The sequence below is a fragment of the Trachypithecus francoisi genome, unplaced genomic scaffold (assembly GCF_009764315.1).
Source record: "Trachypithecus francoisi isolate TF-2019V2 unplaced genomic scaffold, Tfra_2.0 Lachesis_group20, whole genome shotgun sequence".
Lineage (NCBI taxonomy): Eukaryota > Metazoa > Chordata > Mammalia > Primates > Cercopithecidae > Trachypithecus > Trachypithecus francoisi.
Window position 1 is genome coordinate 70,624,344 of NW_022681466.1, and position 15,446 is coordinate 70,639,789.

The following is a 15,446-nucleotide window of genomic DNA, read 5'->3' on the forward strand; positions in this document are numbered from 1 at the left end:
CATCAGGCCGCTTCCCACCCTCACACGTGTTCACTGCCCTGCATCAGGCTGCTTCCCACCCTCACTGTCCTGGAAACTGCTGGGTCTCGACTTTCCCCACCCTGACACCACCAGCAAGATAAGCCTCAGGCCGGGCGCAGTGGCTCACACCTGTAATCCCAATACTTTGGGAGGCTGAGGCAGGAGGATCGCTTGAGCCCAGCAGTTGGAGACCAGCTTGGGCAACATAGTGACACTCCATCTCTATTGGGGAAAAAAAAAAAAAAAGACAAGCCTCAGTTCGCCCCATGGCTCTTCCAAAGGATTTATTGGTCCTATTTACATCTATTGCAAATTGTGAGGAGGCAACAGGGGCCAACCCCGGACCTCATCTCCGTCTAGAAGGTGAGGCCGCAGGGATGCTTGAGTCTTCCTCTGGCAGAGACCCGAGGTGCAGAGATGATGCTTCTCACCCCTTCGCTCAGGGTCATGGAGCCCCAGCAGGGGTTCAAGGCCCAGAGGCTGCCCCCTCAGCTCAAGGCACAAACACTGTAGTTAGGGGTAGGCAGGCAAGGCATGGGCTCACTCCTGGGCAAGGCAGGGGCTCACTCCTGGCAGGCACCACTGGCCAAGTGCTCCTTCTCTCCCCTGCTCCCAGCCTCTTTCTTCCTTCCCCTCCTGGTCCCACACTGGCCAGGGCCTGGGTGGGTGGCCACTTAAACCCCAGACCCTGGCCCTTAACTCCTGGACCATGGCCAGCCTTCCTTAGGCTGGAATCCAAGCACCATCAGTGCCCTGGACCAGGCCAGATTCCCTGTCCTAGAGGAACGAGGCAGAAAGAGCCCAGTGTGGGGTGAGGGGCTAGAGACCGGCTGGGCAGGGCCAGTCTCTCTTCCCCTTCCCGAGCCTCCCTGTCCTCATGTGGACCCAGAGGGCAGAGCTGGGGAGAAGTGAAGGTAGCAATGCTTCTTCCTGCTCTCACTTCCTGCTTGCTAGGAGCAGTGCGTCCCCAAGTCATGAATGAGACCCCTCTGGCAGGCTTGGTGGCTCTGGTGATTTAGGGGCCGGGACTCCCCCACTCCAGTTGGAGGCCCCAGTTGGCAGGCCATGTGGGCACCCAGGGCGTGGGACCCAGGGCCTCCAGGGAGGCAGCTGCTGCTCGGGGGAACAGGGTGAGCAGACACCCTCCCGCAGATGCCTTCCCACCCTTGCCCAGCCAGCTCCTGCCTCAGCCTATGCCAGGAGACGGATAACCCCGTTGTCTGAGCCCAGCAGGAGGTGGCGTTTGGTGGGCAGCAGGGCCAGGCTGGTGAGCGTGCCGCGGAAGTTCTCAGAGCTCAGCTTCGTGGTGGCCTGGGAGGGCGGCTCAAGCAGGGAGCAGACGCCAATCTTGTTGGACACAGTGCCGGTGACCGCCTCGCTGCCGTACAGGTCAAAGGTGTGGATGGGGTCGGACGCTGACTTATAGTGATGGGTGGGTTTCTGCTCCAGCTCCTTCCAGACGGTCAAGGAATGGTCAGAGGAGGAGCTGACCAGGACGCTGCCCTCCACCGCCTGTCCCGGGAGAGGAGAGCCTCAGCAGGGGCCTGGGACCTTCTGTGTACCCTCGAGCCCCAAGGCCTTCCCAGCTCCCTCCGCAGTCTCTCTCCAGGGAGACAGGCCGTCCTGGGTGGGTGACAGGCCACCACCCTCCCACACACACCATATTCATGTTTCTTTTTCTTTTTCTTTTTTTTTTTTGAGACGGAGTCTCGCTCTGTCGCCCAGGCTGGAGTGCAGTGGCCGGATCTCAGCTCACTGCAAGCTCCGCCTCCCGGGTTCCCGCCATTCTCCTGCCTCAGCCTCCCGAGTAGCTGGGACTACAGGCGCCGCCACCTCGCCCGGCTAGTTTTTTGTATTTTTTAGTAGAGACGGGGTTTCACCGTGTTCGCCAGGATGGTCTCGATCTCCTGACCTCGTGATCCGCCCGTCTCGGCCTCCCAAAGTGCTAGGATGACAGGCTTGAGCCACCGCGCCCGGCCTATTTTAATACACTCAGCATCCGTAACCCAGTCATCACTCTAAGTTGAGAACTACCCATAGGCCTGGTGCCAGGCGTGCACGTGACAACCTTGACCTTCATAACAACCCTATGCGGTGGATGCTGTCATTGTCCCCATTTCACAGAGAGGAAAAGCGAGGCTCAGAGAAGTGAAGTAACCATACCAAGGTCATGGGGCCAGTAAGCAGCAGAGCCGGGATTCACACCCAGACTGACCCCAGAGCCCTCCTGACACTTTCTTGGAAAGTTAGAATTTAGGGGTACCTCGAGCTCAGGGTTCCCTGGGGCCTGCTCTCAGCAGGGCAATGCAGGACTCCTGGCCTCCAGCCAAGATGGGGAGGAAAGTCCCAGCTGCCTGCAGAAATCCTCCCACACGTAGCCCTGTTCCTCCCCTCCTGGGCCTCCCTGAGCAGCTCCCTGAGGCCTGTGACTGAGAATGGAGGGAGGGGAGGGGAAGGAGAGGGGGGCAGGATCCCCAAGCCCAGGCCTGCTCCTGCCCCTGCCAGGGCAGCCCAGCAGGGCCATGGACTCTGCTCAGTGGTCTGCGGGCAGTAAACAGCCTCCCAGCTGAGCTTTATTTAACCTGAACTGGGTCACGGACAGGACCTGACCCCTGATCCTCCAAGCAAGACAAATATGGACAAGGGTTACTCATTAGAACATCTCCATGAGCAACAGGGTCAGCCCTGCCCCACGGCTCCCGCCCCCATGGCCTGCCTCCTGCTGAGGCCCCTGCAGTGCGACTGGCTCCCAAGTTGGCCCAGGAGAGCCACCCTCCCTGCCCATCAGTCCTGGACCAGGTATATAAGACAGACCAGCTCGAGCCTGTCCCTGGGCAGGCAGGCCCTAAGCAGGGGTGATGGCTGGACACGGGCGGGGGCCGCACAGCAAGGGGAGGGGGACCTGGCCCGTCACCTTGATCTGCAGGATGTCCCCCTCGTGGGCTGGCCAGCCTCGCAGAACCAGGCCCGTGCGGGTGTCCAGGAGCACCATGAAGCCCGAGGAGAAGCCGGCCACGACGCTACGGCCACTGGGGCTGACGGCCAGGGCGCGGACAAGCCCAGGGTTCAGCCCACCGCCCAGTCGGAACTCGTGCTGCAGGGAGAGGGCGGCTGAGCTGAGGCACCACCTTCCCATCCCACGCTCCCCAAGGCCCTGCCCACCACCCAAGCCCCCACGGCAGGAAGGCCTGAGCCTCTGACCCTCATCAAGGGGCATGAAAAGCCCAGAACCCCACCCTCATCACAGGCCAGAGAACTGCCCCACAGGGTGTGCGGCTGCGGGTGATCTAGCACCAAAGAGAAACTAACTAGTGCCCCAGAACGACATCCTGGCTTTCTGTTTTGGGGGAGTCTCTCCTCCCTGCCAGGTCGCCAGAGAACCAGGCGAGTGCTCAGGGAACTGGACCCTCCTGACCTGCAGACCAGGCTTCCTGCAGTCCACAAAGCGCAGGGTAGAGTCAGAGCTGGCCATGGTGATGCTGGTGTGGGGGGCGGGCATGACAGCCACCGCAGTCAGAGGCACCCGGCTGTCCAGCGGCTCCACCGTGCGAAGGGTCTTCCCTGGGAAGGAAAGTCACAGTGGATCTGGGGTCGCAGCAGCTGATGGAAGAGCCCTGGGAGTTTCTAATCCCCCAACTCACCGCACACCTGCCTCCCATCCCCCAGAGATCCTTAGAAAATGCTAAAGAGGCCGGGCGCGGTGGCTCAAGCCTGTAATCCCAGCACTTTGGGAGGCCGAGACGGGCGGATCACGAGGTCAGGAGATCGAGACCATCCTGGCTAACACGGGGAAACCCTGTCTCTACTAAAAAAAAATACAAAAAACTAGCCGGGCATGGTGGTGGGTGCCTGTAGTCCCAGCTACTCAGGAGGCTGAGGCGGGAGAATGGCATGAACCCGGGAGGTGGAGCTTGCAGTGAGCCCAGATCGCGTCACTGGACTCCAGCCTGGGTGACAGAGCGAGACTCCGTCTCAAAAAAAAAAAAAAAAATGCTAAAGATGTTTTTTTTTTTTTGAGACGGAGTCTCGCTCTGTCACCCAGGCTGGAGTGCAGTGGCACGTCTGGGCTCACTGCAACCTCCATCTCCCAGGTTCAAGTGATTCTCCCACCTCAGCCTCCTGAGTAGCTGGGATTACAGGCGCCCGCCACCACGCCCAGCTAATTTTTTTTGCTTTTTTTTTTTTTTTTTTGAGGCGGAGTCTTGCTCTGTCGCCCGGACTGGAGTGCAGTGGCCGGATCTCAGCTCACTGCAAGCTCCGCCTCCCGGGTTTACGCCATTCTCCTGCCTCAGCCTCCCGAGTAGCTGGGACTACAGGCGCCCGCCACCTCGCCCGGCTAGTTTTTTTGTATTTTTAGTAGAGACGGGGTTTCACCGTGTTAGCCAGGATGGTCTCGATCTCCTGACCTCGTGATCCACCCGTCTCGGCCTCCCAAAGTGCTGGGATTACAGGCTTGAGCCACCGCGCCCGGCCTTTTTTGCATTTTTAGTAGAGACGGGGTTTCACCATGTTGGCCAGGATGGTCTCCAACTCCTGGCCTCCCAAAGTGCTAAGATTACAGGTGTGAGCCACCATGTCCAGCCTAAAGATATTTCTTGGCCAGGCGTGGTGGCTCACGCCTGTAATCCCAACACTTTGGGAGGCCGAGGCGGGTGGATCACGAGGTCAGGAGATCGAGATCATCCTGGCTAAGAAGGTGAAACCCCGTCTCTACTAAAAATACAAAAATTAGCTGGGCATGGTGGTGGGCGCCTGTAGTCTCAGCTACTCGGGAGGCTGAGGCAGGAGAATGGCGTCACCCCCGGGAGGCGGAGCTTGCAGTGAGCCGAGATCACGCCACTGCACTCCAGCCTGGGCGACAGAGCAAGACTCTGTCTCAAGAAAAAAAAAAAAAGATGTTTCTTGACTCTCCCACCTTCCTGCTTCCATGGCCCAGCCAGGCTCCCATCCCCAAAGTAACCTCCTCTCTCTGCACAGCACTGCTGACCCAATGCCCGCTCCCTCTGTCTTCCCTGACACCATCTCTTTCCCCCTTTTAACCATATTTCTCCCTATGGTGATGCCAAAAAGTAAGCAACCATTGGCCAAATATCACCTGCTACACGTGAAGCCAAAACCCTATGTGTATTCTCTTCTTCTCTTTTTTTTTTTTTTTTTTTTTTTTTTTGAGACGGAGTCTCGCTCTGTTGCCCGGGCTGGAGTGCAGTGGCCGGATCTCAGCTCACTGCAAGCTCCGCCTGCCGGGTTCACGCCATCCTCCTGCCTCAGCCTCCCGTGTAGCTGGGACTACAGGCGCCCGTCACCTCGCCCAGCTAATTTTTTTGTATTTTTAGTAGAGACGGGGTTTCACCATGTTAGCCAGGATGGTCTCGATCTCCTGACCTCGTGATCCACCCGCCTTGGCCTCCCAAAGTGCTGGGATTACAGGCGTGAGCCACTGTGCCTGGCTCTTTTTTTTTTTTTCTTGAGACAGAGTCATGCTCTGTCGCCCAGGCTGGAGTGCAGTGGTGTGATCTCGGCTCACTGCAACCTCTGCCACCTGGGTTCCAGCAATTCTCCTGCCTCAGCCTCCTGTGTAGTTGGGACTACAGGTGCCCACCACCATGCTCGGCCAATTTTTGTATTTTTAATGGAGACAGGGTTTTACCATATTGGCCAGGATGGTCTAGAATTCCTGACCTCCTCATGATCCGCCCGCCTCGGCCTCCCAAAGTGCTGGGATTACAGGCGTGCGCCACCGCACCCAAACACATGTTATTTTCTAAGCCCTTTTTTCTGATTCTGTTTATGGATGGGAAAACAGATGCTTCCAGCAGCAGGAACTTGCTCAAGGTAAGTGAGCTGGTGGGGCCAGTTCAGACTTAAGTCTAACAGGTTGGAAACCCTAACTGCTCTTCTCGGCGGCCTCGCTGGGTCTCCCCAAACTCCGCAGCATTACAGCCCCACCCTCGGGCCCCCTTCCCAGAGGCCTGGCGGGCGCAGGAGCAGGAACAGAACAGGCCTCACCTGGGCCCGCTCACCTGTGAAGGGGTCCCAGACGTGCACAGCCCCGTCACAGCTCACCACGTGCTGGGGGGCCTCGAGCTGGCCCACGAAGAAGACGCTTTTGCGGTGCTGGGTGTAGACGAGACGTGGGGCCGTCTCGCTGGTCCCGTCGCCGCAGTTGTACAGTGGCCAGAGGCGCACGGTGCGATCCTTGCTGCCGCTCAGGAAGAAGTCCTCGCTGCTCAGGGGTGCCACACACTTGACGGCCCCCGAGTGGCCCGGGAAGCTCTGCAGGCGGATCTGGTGGAAGTGAAAGTGGGCGTCCTGCTGGCTCACGCCGATCTCGTACTGCCAGTACGCCAGCCAGTTTCCGCTCAGCCCGTGGGCGCTCCGCGGCAGCTCCTGCTTCAGGGCGTTGTCCTCGCTCCCGCTGCCCAGGCCCCCGCCACCCACCCCCGAGATGGGGCCCAGCGGTCCGGGGTTCTCAGGCCAAGAGTCATTAGGGATCTGAATGCGATTCCCCACCAGGACACTCCCAAAGGTCCCCGAGTGGCCGTCATCCTGAGGGCAGCCCCCACCCTGGGGGTCCCACTCAGGGCCGGTGCTGGGCACGGTGGGCTCCATGCTGGCAGGGTTGCGACTGCTCGGGCTGACGCTCTCCAAGTACAGCCCCGCCAGCTCCCCAACCAGCTTGTGGTTGGGGATGATTTTCCGGATGATGTCACCTGGATGGGAGTGGGAGAGGTCCTGAGACAGGGAAGATGGCAGGCGGCTGCTATCACCCATCCAAGGACTCGGGAGCCACAGAAGACGGGACAGGAACTGGCTCTGCAACTCTGGGCAAGTAACTCTGTCTCTGAGCCTCAGTTTCCTCCCTGGTGAAATGTGCATTCATTCCGTTGTGATGTACACATGAGCGTCTTCTATATGTGCTGTGCCGTGCTGGGCACTAGGAATAGAATACGGAACAAGACAGGTGGTGCCCTGGCCTCCCAAAGCTTAGATTTCAGTGGCGGGATGATAACATGTGTTATCTGTCTGTCTGTCCTCTGCAGGGAGATGACACGCTGAAACGATTAGCACAGCACCATGCAGGGCCCAGAGGGGAAGCTTCGTAAACAGGAGGCCACTCCTTCCCTCTCAGCTCCTGCAGACAGCCAGTCCACCGCCCTGACTCTCCTGCCTTCCCCAGGGATGCTACAGGCCAGCTCCTGGGCCTCTCTTGCTGGCTACTGCTCCGTCCCTGTTTGTATGTCACCTTGGAAGTAGGGGTCTGAGGCCGAATCCCTTTGCTCTCACCCAAAAAAACTGCTTAGAACCCACTGCTGACTCTGGGGCAAGGGCAGAGAATGGGGCCTCCCAAGGGAGGAGACGGCCACGAAGGCTGTGACAGGGAACGTGACGGGGCAGTACCCAACAGGCAGGAGAAGGGCACGTAGATTGTGTACGCCATCTCCAGGGTGAACACCTTCTGCAGCTCGTCCAGCAGGGCAGGGTCCACGGGCCGCTGTTGCCCATCAGAGAAGACCACCTGTGGCAGCTGGCCCTCACCACGGCCCGCGGGGTCCAGCTTCAGATCCTGTGAGCAAGACGCCCAGGGGGTCAGCCGGGTCCACCGCCCCCACCCCAGCCTGCCCTGGCCCTCACCACGGCCCGCGAGGTCCAGCTTCAGATCCTGTGAGCAAGACGCCCAGGAGGTCAGCCGGGTCCACCGCCCCCACCCCAGCCTGCCCTGGCCCTCACCGAGGCCCTCAGATCCTGTAAGCGAGACGCCCAGGAGGTCAGCCGGGTCCACAGCCCCCGCCCCGGCCTGCCCTGGCCCCGCAGATCTGCCCACCTGTTGCCGAAGCTCATGCAGCTGAGAGAAGACCTGGAAGAAGGTGGCCACAGGCTCGCTCAGGTGCTGCTGGACCATCTCCTGTCCGATGCGCAGGCAGATGAGGGCGATGAGGCTGATGGTTTTCACACACAGGATAGTCCGGGCCTGGGCCCCACTTGGGAACCTGGAAACAGAGCTCATGAGCTCCAGTCCCGGGTTCTGCAGGACTTGACCAGAATTTATCAAAAGCTTTATTTATTTTTATTGAGACAGAGTCTTGCTCTGTCACCCAGGCTGGAGTGCAGTGGTACGACCTCGGCTCACTGCAACATCTGCCTCCTGGGTTCAAGCAATTATCTTGCCTCAGTCTCCTGAGTAGCTGGGACTACAGGCATGAGCCACCATATCTGGCTAATTTTTTTTGTATTTTTAGTAGAGATGGGGTTTTGCTATATTTGCCAGGCGGGTCTCGAACTCCTGACCTCGTGATCCACCCGCCTCGGCCTCCCAAAGTGCTGGGATTACAGGCGTGAGACACCATGCCCAGCCTTTATATATATTTTTAAAGACGAGGTCTCATTTTGTTGCCCAGGCTGGTCTTGAACTCCTGGACTCAAGCAATCTTCCCATCCTGGCCTCTCAAAGTGCTGGGATTACAGGCATACAGCCACCACGCCCGGCCATATCAAAAGCTTTAAATGAAAGGAGCTCTAACACCAACTGGTTCAAACCAGATGAGGAAACTGAGGCACAGGAAAAGGGTGTGGCTTGCTCAGGGTCAAAGAGCGGGGATCAAAACCAGGACTCTTGACACCCAGCCTAGTGTTACGTCCTCTCCCCTGAGCTTCCCAGCCCCTCCTGGGCAGCCCCTCCGCTGGGCCGGTCCCCCTACATCGGCTGGGGCGGAGGCCTACCCCGTGACGAGGGAGGTGAGGAAGCTGAGCACGGGCAGCAGGACCTCATGGCTGATCCGGGGCAGGATGTCCATGAGTGTGGTGTCTGAGAGGTACACGATGATCTTCTGAGTCAGTGTCACTGCGGCCAGCAGCCCCGCCTCCTTACGGCTGTTCAGTCGGCTGGGGCCTGAGGCACTCCCTGGGGCCACCTAGAACCACCCAGCAGATGAGGGCCTGGCAGCCCCAGGAACCCCCTGGCACCCAGAGACCCCGGGCCGGCCCTCAGGTCCTCAGCCTTCCCAGCCCCGGGCCTGCCAAACCAGCGACTGACCAGGTAGCTGATGTAAGGCAGGTACTGGTAGGTGAGGACGGGCTCCCCATACAGGTGGGCGATGTGGAGGAGACAGCTGAGCACGGGCCCTGACACGATGTCGCCCAGGACCGGCCTCTTCTGGTAGATGTTGCCGGCGCTCAGCGGAGGGCTCTCGCCACTGCTCACCGTGAACTGCTGCCGAGTGGGTCCTGCCAAGGAAGGGCCAGCAGTCCTGAGTCGCCAGTGGAGGGCCGGGGGGAGCCTGACCCTGCAGGGCTGCACTGGCTGCTTGAGCTCACTCTAGCCTGGGGCCCAGCCCGGCCCTATCCAATTGCTGGCACTTACAGACCAGGACCCAGCACCTGGCCGGGGGGTGGTTTGAGGGAGGGGTGGGAAGGATCCTCGCTGGAGGGGGCTTAAGCTAGGCAGAGGGCCTGGGAGAAACCCTCATCTCCAGCACCGACCACAGGCCTCCTTACCAACATAACAAGACGTCAGCAGGCGGAGCAGGTTCCGGGCCACGTGGCGAGAAGCCACTGTGGGGCCGAGCTTGGCCGACAGCCAGCGGACCATCTTGCAGGCTGTATCTGTGGGGCGGGAGCAGGCCCTGAGCTCCTCAGATAACATGAGTTCATCACCCCTCCCACCCCACGGCACCCCACTCAACCACCTCCGGCTGCAGCTCTGCCAAGAGCCCAGCCCAGGCCGGCTGTCCAACACCATCCCCCTCCATGTACAGTGGCAGAGGTGCCTAGGCCCTGGCCTGTGGGACTCTGGCTGCTCCAGGCTCCTCTCCACAGGCACCACCTGCAGGAAGTTAGCCTGCCCGTGGGTCTTCTGAAGCTCCTTAACGAGGCCTGGCCCGGCCCTGGCCACCTCCCTTCTGGCCTCTCTTCCCTCCACTCCCTTGGTCTCCCCATAATGGCTGTTCCCTGCTTTTCTTCTTTTTTTTTTTTGAGACAGAGTCTCGCTCTGTCACCCAGGCTGGAGTGTAATGGCGCGATCTCAGCTCACTGCAATGCAACCTCTGCCTTCCAGCGCCCTGACTCTCTTCCTTGAATCTCCAGGGTCAAGTGATTGTCCTGCTTCAGCCTCCCAAGTAGCTGGGATTATAGGCACCCACCACCATGCTCGGCTAATTTTTTGTATTTTTGGTAGAGATGGGGTTTCACCATATTGGCCAGGATGGTCTCGATCTCCTGACATTTTGATCCACCCGCCTTAGCCTCCCAATGTGCTAGGATTACAGGTGTGAGCCACCGCGCCCAGCCCCACTTCTCTTCTTTAATGGAACATGACAGCCTCAGAGCCTCACACACTCTGTTCCCTCAGCCTTCAGACTTTCTTTTTGCCCATTTTTGCCTACCTCCTTCCTACTCCTACTTGAACCTCAGCCGTCTCTGCTTTTAAGGAAGCCTGCTCTGACCCTTGAAAACTAGATGTAAAAGCACCTTTTTTTTTTCTTTTTTGAGACGGAGTCTCGCTCTGTTGCCCAGGCTGTAGTGCAGTCGCACAGTCTCAGCTCACTGCAACCTCTGCCTCCCGGGTTCAAGCAATTCTCCTGCCTCAGTCTCCCTAGTAGCTGGGATTACAAGTGCCTGCCACCACGCCCGCCTAATTTTTGTATTTTTAGTAGAGACAGGGTTTCACCATGTTGGCCAGGCTGGTCTCGAACTCCTGACCTCAGATGATCCGCCTGCCTCGGCCTCCTGAAGTGCTGGGATTAGAGGCGAGAGCCACGGCGCCCCCGAAAAGCTCCATGTTCCACTCCCTCCCAGGAATGCAGCCATGTTCTTTATCACACTAACATAATACACTTGCTTAAGACCGTCTACACTGCAGCATCTTGTCTGCTGGGTGTGAGTTCTGTGGAGGCAAGCCCACATCTGTGTTGCAGGTGGCCCTGGCTCGATCCACGGCTTGGCACAGAGTAGGTGCTCTGCAAGTGTGCAGGGAGAAGCAGGAGGTGTTTTTGACCAACACCTCCCAGACCTGGGAGCTTACCAAGGAGGATCTTCTGTTCTTTGCCTTCTGACTGCTCAGACAGTGGCTCCTCCTCTTCTTCCCCATCTCCCCCACTGCCGCCGGCCACAGCCGTCTCCATGGACAGCACCGTGTCAGACAGAGTGAGCTCAGATGCTCCGGTGACCTCCTCCTGCTCCCCCTCCTCCTCCTCTAGCACCAGGCAGCCGTCCTCCTCCTCCTCGTCCTCCTCGGAGGCCTCACTTTGCTTCAAGTCCTGGCTGCTGTCGCCTGATCGAAGGCTGCTCTTGTCCACGGGGGCACCCCCCTCGTCTGGAGCCCGCTCCTCACCCAGGGAGGTCTCACTGGTGCTGCTCTTGTCACTCAGCCGGCCCAGGCTCACAGCCTCAGCCTCCTGGGGCTGGGGAGACTCAGTTACATAGAGCCCGGCCTGGAAGTCCTCTGTCTCAGGGAGGTCAGCCTGGTCGTGGAAGCTGACACCAGACGTGTAGTCTGGGAGCCCCAGGCCCGAGGAGGCAGGAGGCTCCCCATCCATGGGAATCTCCTCCCCAAAAGCACAAGAGCCAGGCCCGGCCCCGGGCAGCCCGCTCTCCTCCTCCTCGGCAGCCCCTACCAGGTCCTTGGTCTCCTCCTGGGAGGCCTCCGCGCCCGCCAGCACCTGCAGGACATGGGGCAGCAGGTGAGTGAGAAAGGCCTGCAGGCCCAGCCGCACCATCAGCTGGGCCACAAAGCAGTCCGTGTACAGGTAGAAGCGGCCGTGTAGCTGGCAGGGGCTCTCGTAGGCACCAATGAGAGGCTTCAGGAGGTACTTATTGGCATTTTTGGGGCCCAGTGCCTTGGCAACAGGTTCAAACAGATACCAGGCAGTGTACACAGCCGTGTGCTCCTCGGACATAAGTGACAGCACGAAGGGCAGCAGGATCTCCAGGCCCTCGGGGGTGATGTCCTTCAGCACCGCGCCCAGCTGCTGCCACAGGGCAAACACCAGCTCGCGCCCCTGGGCCTCGTCCTCCACGCGCCTTGCCTGGTACAGGAGGATGAATCTGTGCAGCGCCGGGAAGTAGGGCGGGAAGGGAACCACGGAGCTGAAGGAGCTGAGAAGCTGGCTTGGGCAGGGTGGGGGCAGGCCCTGGGAGACAGGCCTGTACTCAAACAGTTGGTCCAGCTTGCCCCTCTCTGCTCCCATGGGGATTTCGGGGCCACTCAGCTGTAGGAGTGTGTCCAGCACGGGCTGCAAAGACACAGGGACCTCCTTGGGGTGGCGTGTGCAGAGCCCCCGGACGGCCTCGAAGCGTACCCACAAAGGTGCATCAGGCTGCAGCGTCCGCACCCTGGTGGCAAACACCATCTCCGCCAACAGGACACCCAGCGCCTGCATGTCCCTGTGAAGCAGGCACTGCAGTGGCACAGCCGGCTGGACCCGGGGCTGCTCAGGCACCTCCAATAGGCCCCCTAGGCCTTTGGCCAAGAAGTTGCCCGTTTTTTCCAGCTCCTCCAGGGCCTGCACGGGATTGAAGCCCTCAGGAAGAAGAATCCTCCCCTCCTCGCCCTCCCCAGGGTCTACCCCAGCAGCTTTATTCCTGCGGCCTGGACGGGAGGCTGAGAAAGACAGAAGGCCAGGGGACGCTTGACCAGAGAAGGAGCCCAGCTGGTCACCTGCTTTCCCAGCAAGGGAAATGGAATCCAGAGCTTCTGTGGCCTGTTCCAAGTCGTCTTCTCCTGCCACCGACCTGTCTCTGGTCCAGCTAGCCTCGCAGGGAGTGGCCTCTAAAACTGGCCGGCCCACTTCATTTGGAAGCTGTGCCAGGTTTTCCGTGAAGTCCTCCCGGCCTGTGGTCTCCTGGATGGTCTGGACCAACAGCTTGGGGATGAGGGGAGGCTCAGGGGGAAGGGCAGGAGCCCCAGCCAGGCGCTGGGGGTGTGGCTGATCAAAGAGCTGCACCACCCCGTAGCTGGCCAGGTGAGTGTGGGCGTCCACCAGGTGCAGACACACATTCTTCTCTTTGACTGCCTCCTTGCCCTGGAGTTTATAGCCAAACGTGAGGTCGATCCAATGGTGCAGGTCCCGGGACACCTCGCAGCTCTCCAGCAGGGCTCGGTGCGCAGCCACGAACTCCTGGCTGGAGCTGCACCAGGTTGGCACGTCCAGGTCAGGCATGTCAGGGTGGATGGAGCGGAAGATAGAGGGATCGGTGTAGAACTCCGGGATACACTCATCAGGGGTCCAGTTCTGCATCCGCTCCATGCTGGCCGGGTACTCGTGGGGCTCCCACTGCGCGCGGACGTGTCCGCAGAGCACCGACCGAGGCGTGCGCCGAGCCTTGTACACGTAGTACGTGATGTCGGAGAGCACGTCTGAGATGTGGTGAGGCACGTGAGGGGGTTCCCCGCCGCCCGCCCCGCCTGCCACAAACGCCTGCCGCGTCATCTCGTACGTGAAGTCCAGTTGCTTATCTCCCTTGTTGAGGCGGAACTTGGACTTGCGCAGGTCTCGGAAGCGCCCGTGCGGCGTGGTGAAATCCACCACCCAGGGTAGCACGGGGTGGTAGTTGGGGTCCCCCTGCCGCCGACCTGCCAACCGATTCAGCTGCATGAGGTAGTGGAAGTTGCTGATGCGGCCGTGCACCCAATCTAGCACAAGGCCCCGAAGTTCCTCCTGGCCGGTGGGTTGCCCAGGTTGCCCTCCCTGCTCCCCTTGAGACGCAATGCCCGCCTCATCCCTTGCCACAGGGGCCTCCTCATTCTCGTCCTCCTCGGGCCTCTCATAAGCACTCAGGTCCAGTCGCAGCTCGCTGCAAAGCTTCTCATCCACAGCGACGTGATGCAAAGACAGGGCCCCGCACGCCAGCCCCTGGCGGTGACAGGCATCCATAGCCCTCAGCACGCGGAAGAGAATGAACAGCACCTTGGCCTGGCTGTTGGTCAGCTTGGCAGGGCTAAAGGTGACCACGTCATGTAGGGAGAACTGCACGTAAGGGTGTACCACATACAGCATCTCCGGCGACTCCAGCAAGGCCTCAGCTCGTAGGAGACTAGGGCAAGCAGGGGTGCCCCGAGGGGGACAGGGGCCTTCTCTGGCATATGATGGGCATTGGGTAGTTTCGCCCACTGGCAGGAAGGAGCAACCATAGACCCTCTGCAGAGCCTGCCGTACCGAGTCCAAGGCAGGGACAGCTGAGGGGGCAGGGCTGTGACTATACGGCTGCCCGTAAGTGTGGTATGCATGGCGCCACAGGTTGCGATAATTCTGGGCGGCAACCTCCTGCATGAAGCGAGTGAGCGTCTCAGGGCCGCAGGACCCGTCCTCAAAGGGCAGGCCCCCGTCCAGGGGGTAGGACAGTCTCCGCTTCCGCAGCCCATGCACCTCCACGCGCGTCCAGCCGGCAGGCAGCCTCTGCACAGAGCGTTGCAGCAGAGTCCGGACTTCCCCTTCTCCCAGGCCCTCTGCGCGGGGACAGGGTCCCAGGGGCAGCCGGCGATCGCGGAGGCTGGCCAGCCAGCGCGCAGGCACTAGGGCCACCACGTGGGTGCCCCCCGGGGCCGGAGCCAGCTGCCTGGGATCGATGCTCAGGTCCCTCTCCACGCTCCGGAGCAGCTCCTGCATGTCTGGGCTTGGGGGCGGGTGCCAGTCCCCGGCCGGGGTGCTGAGAGCACCTGCCCACCCCTCGCTGCCCTGGGCCATCTCCTCCAGGCCGCCCGGGGGCAGCGCGGGGCTGAGCCCGGCCACGACCCTGCAGGCGACGGCTTCCGGGGTGCCAGGCCGGCGGGGCTGGGATGGGCGCGGGGCAGGGGCTGGGGCGGAGGTGGCCGCGGGGAGCCGGCGGCGGAGAAGAGGCGGGAGGGGGCGCGCTTACCCCTCCGCAGGTCCTGCGCTCCGGGCGCGGCGGGGCAGAGGCTGCCCGGCGCGAGAACCGGGCTCCACCGTGACGGGTCAGCTGACGCGGGTCACGTGATCGCCCCAGCACGGAAACAAGCGCACGTGGCTCCAGAGGCCTGGGCGGGACCCGGCTTCCTGCCCGGCGGCCTCCGCGCCCTCCCTCCCGCTGCTCCGCTGTGGCTCGGTCCCGGCTCCGCTTCCTCCCGGGGCTGGAAGGGTCTCCAGACAGCTCCAGCCGGGCCCGGCGGAGGGTGATGCCGACCTCCCCACCCCTCCCTGCTCCCTCCAGCACGCACCAGTGCGGGTCCGGGAGGCTGTTCCCAGAGATGCCAGCCTCTACGAAAGTGCCGGCCACAGCCAGGGGCAGAACTGGGACTTTTTTTTTTTTTGAGATGGAGTCTCCCTCTGTCGCCCAGGCTGGACTGCAATGGCGCGATCTCGGCTCACGGCAACCTCAGCCTCCTGGGTTCAAGCGATTCTCCTGCCTCAGCCTCCCTAGTAGCTGGGACGACAGGCGCGCGCCACCACGCCCGGCTAATTTTTGTATTTTTT

General features: G+C 60.8%; 1 protein-coding gene across 6 annotated transcripts; it reads right to left on the bottom strand.

The window, feature by feature from the left end:
- Positions 1-279: 279 nt before the first annotated feature.
- Positions 280-15,118, bottom strand: WDR81 (WD repeat domain 81). 6 transcript variants are annotated; one of them, XM_033185153.1, is made up of 10 exons: positions 11,039-14,961; positions 9,514-9,621; positions 9,053-9,243; positions 8,740-8,930; positions 7,844-8,009; positions 7,420-7,681; positions 6,042-6,731; positions 3,437-3,582; positions 2,936-3,115; positions 280-1,533 (listed from the first exon to the last, which is right to left on the bottom strand). In XM_033185153.1, exons 1-10 carry the CDS (start codon positions 14,697-14,699, stop codon positions 1,213-1,215), a joined length of 5,916 nt encoding a protein of 1,971 aa, XP_033041044.1. In that variant the 5' UTR covers positions 14,700-14,961; the 3' UTR covers positions 280-1,212. The 6 variants fall into 6 exon arrangements, 3 of the variants coding, with proteins under 3 accessions (XP_033041044.1, XP_033041046.1, XP_033041045.1); XM_033185155.1 differs by having other exon boundaries at positions 284-1,533; positions 7,420-7,585; positions 14,872-15,118; XM_033185154.1 differs by having other exon boundaries at positions 289-1,533; positions 7,420-7,585; positions 11,039-14,954.
- Between the last annotated feature and the right edge of the window lie 328 nt (positions 15,119-15,446).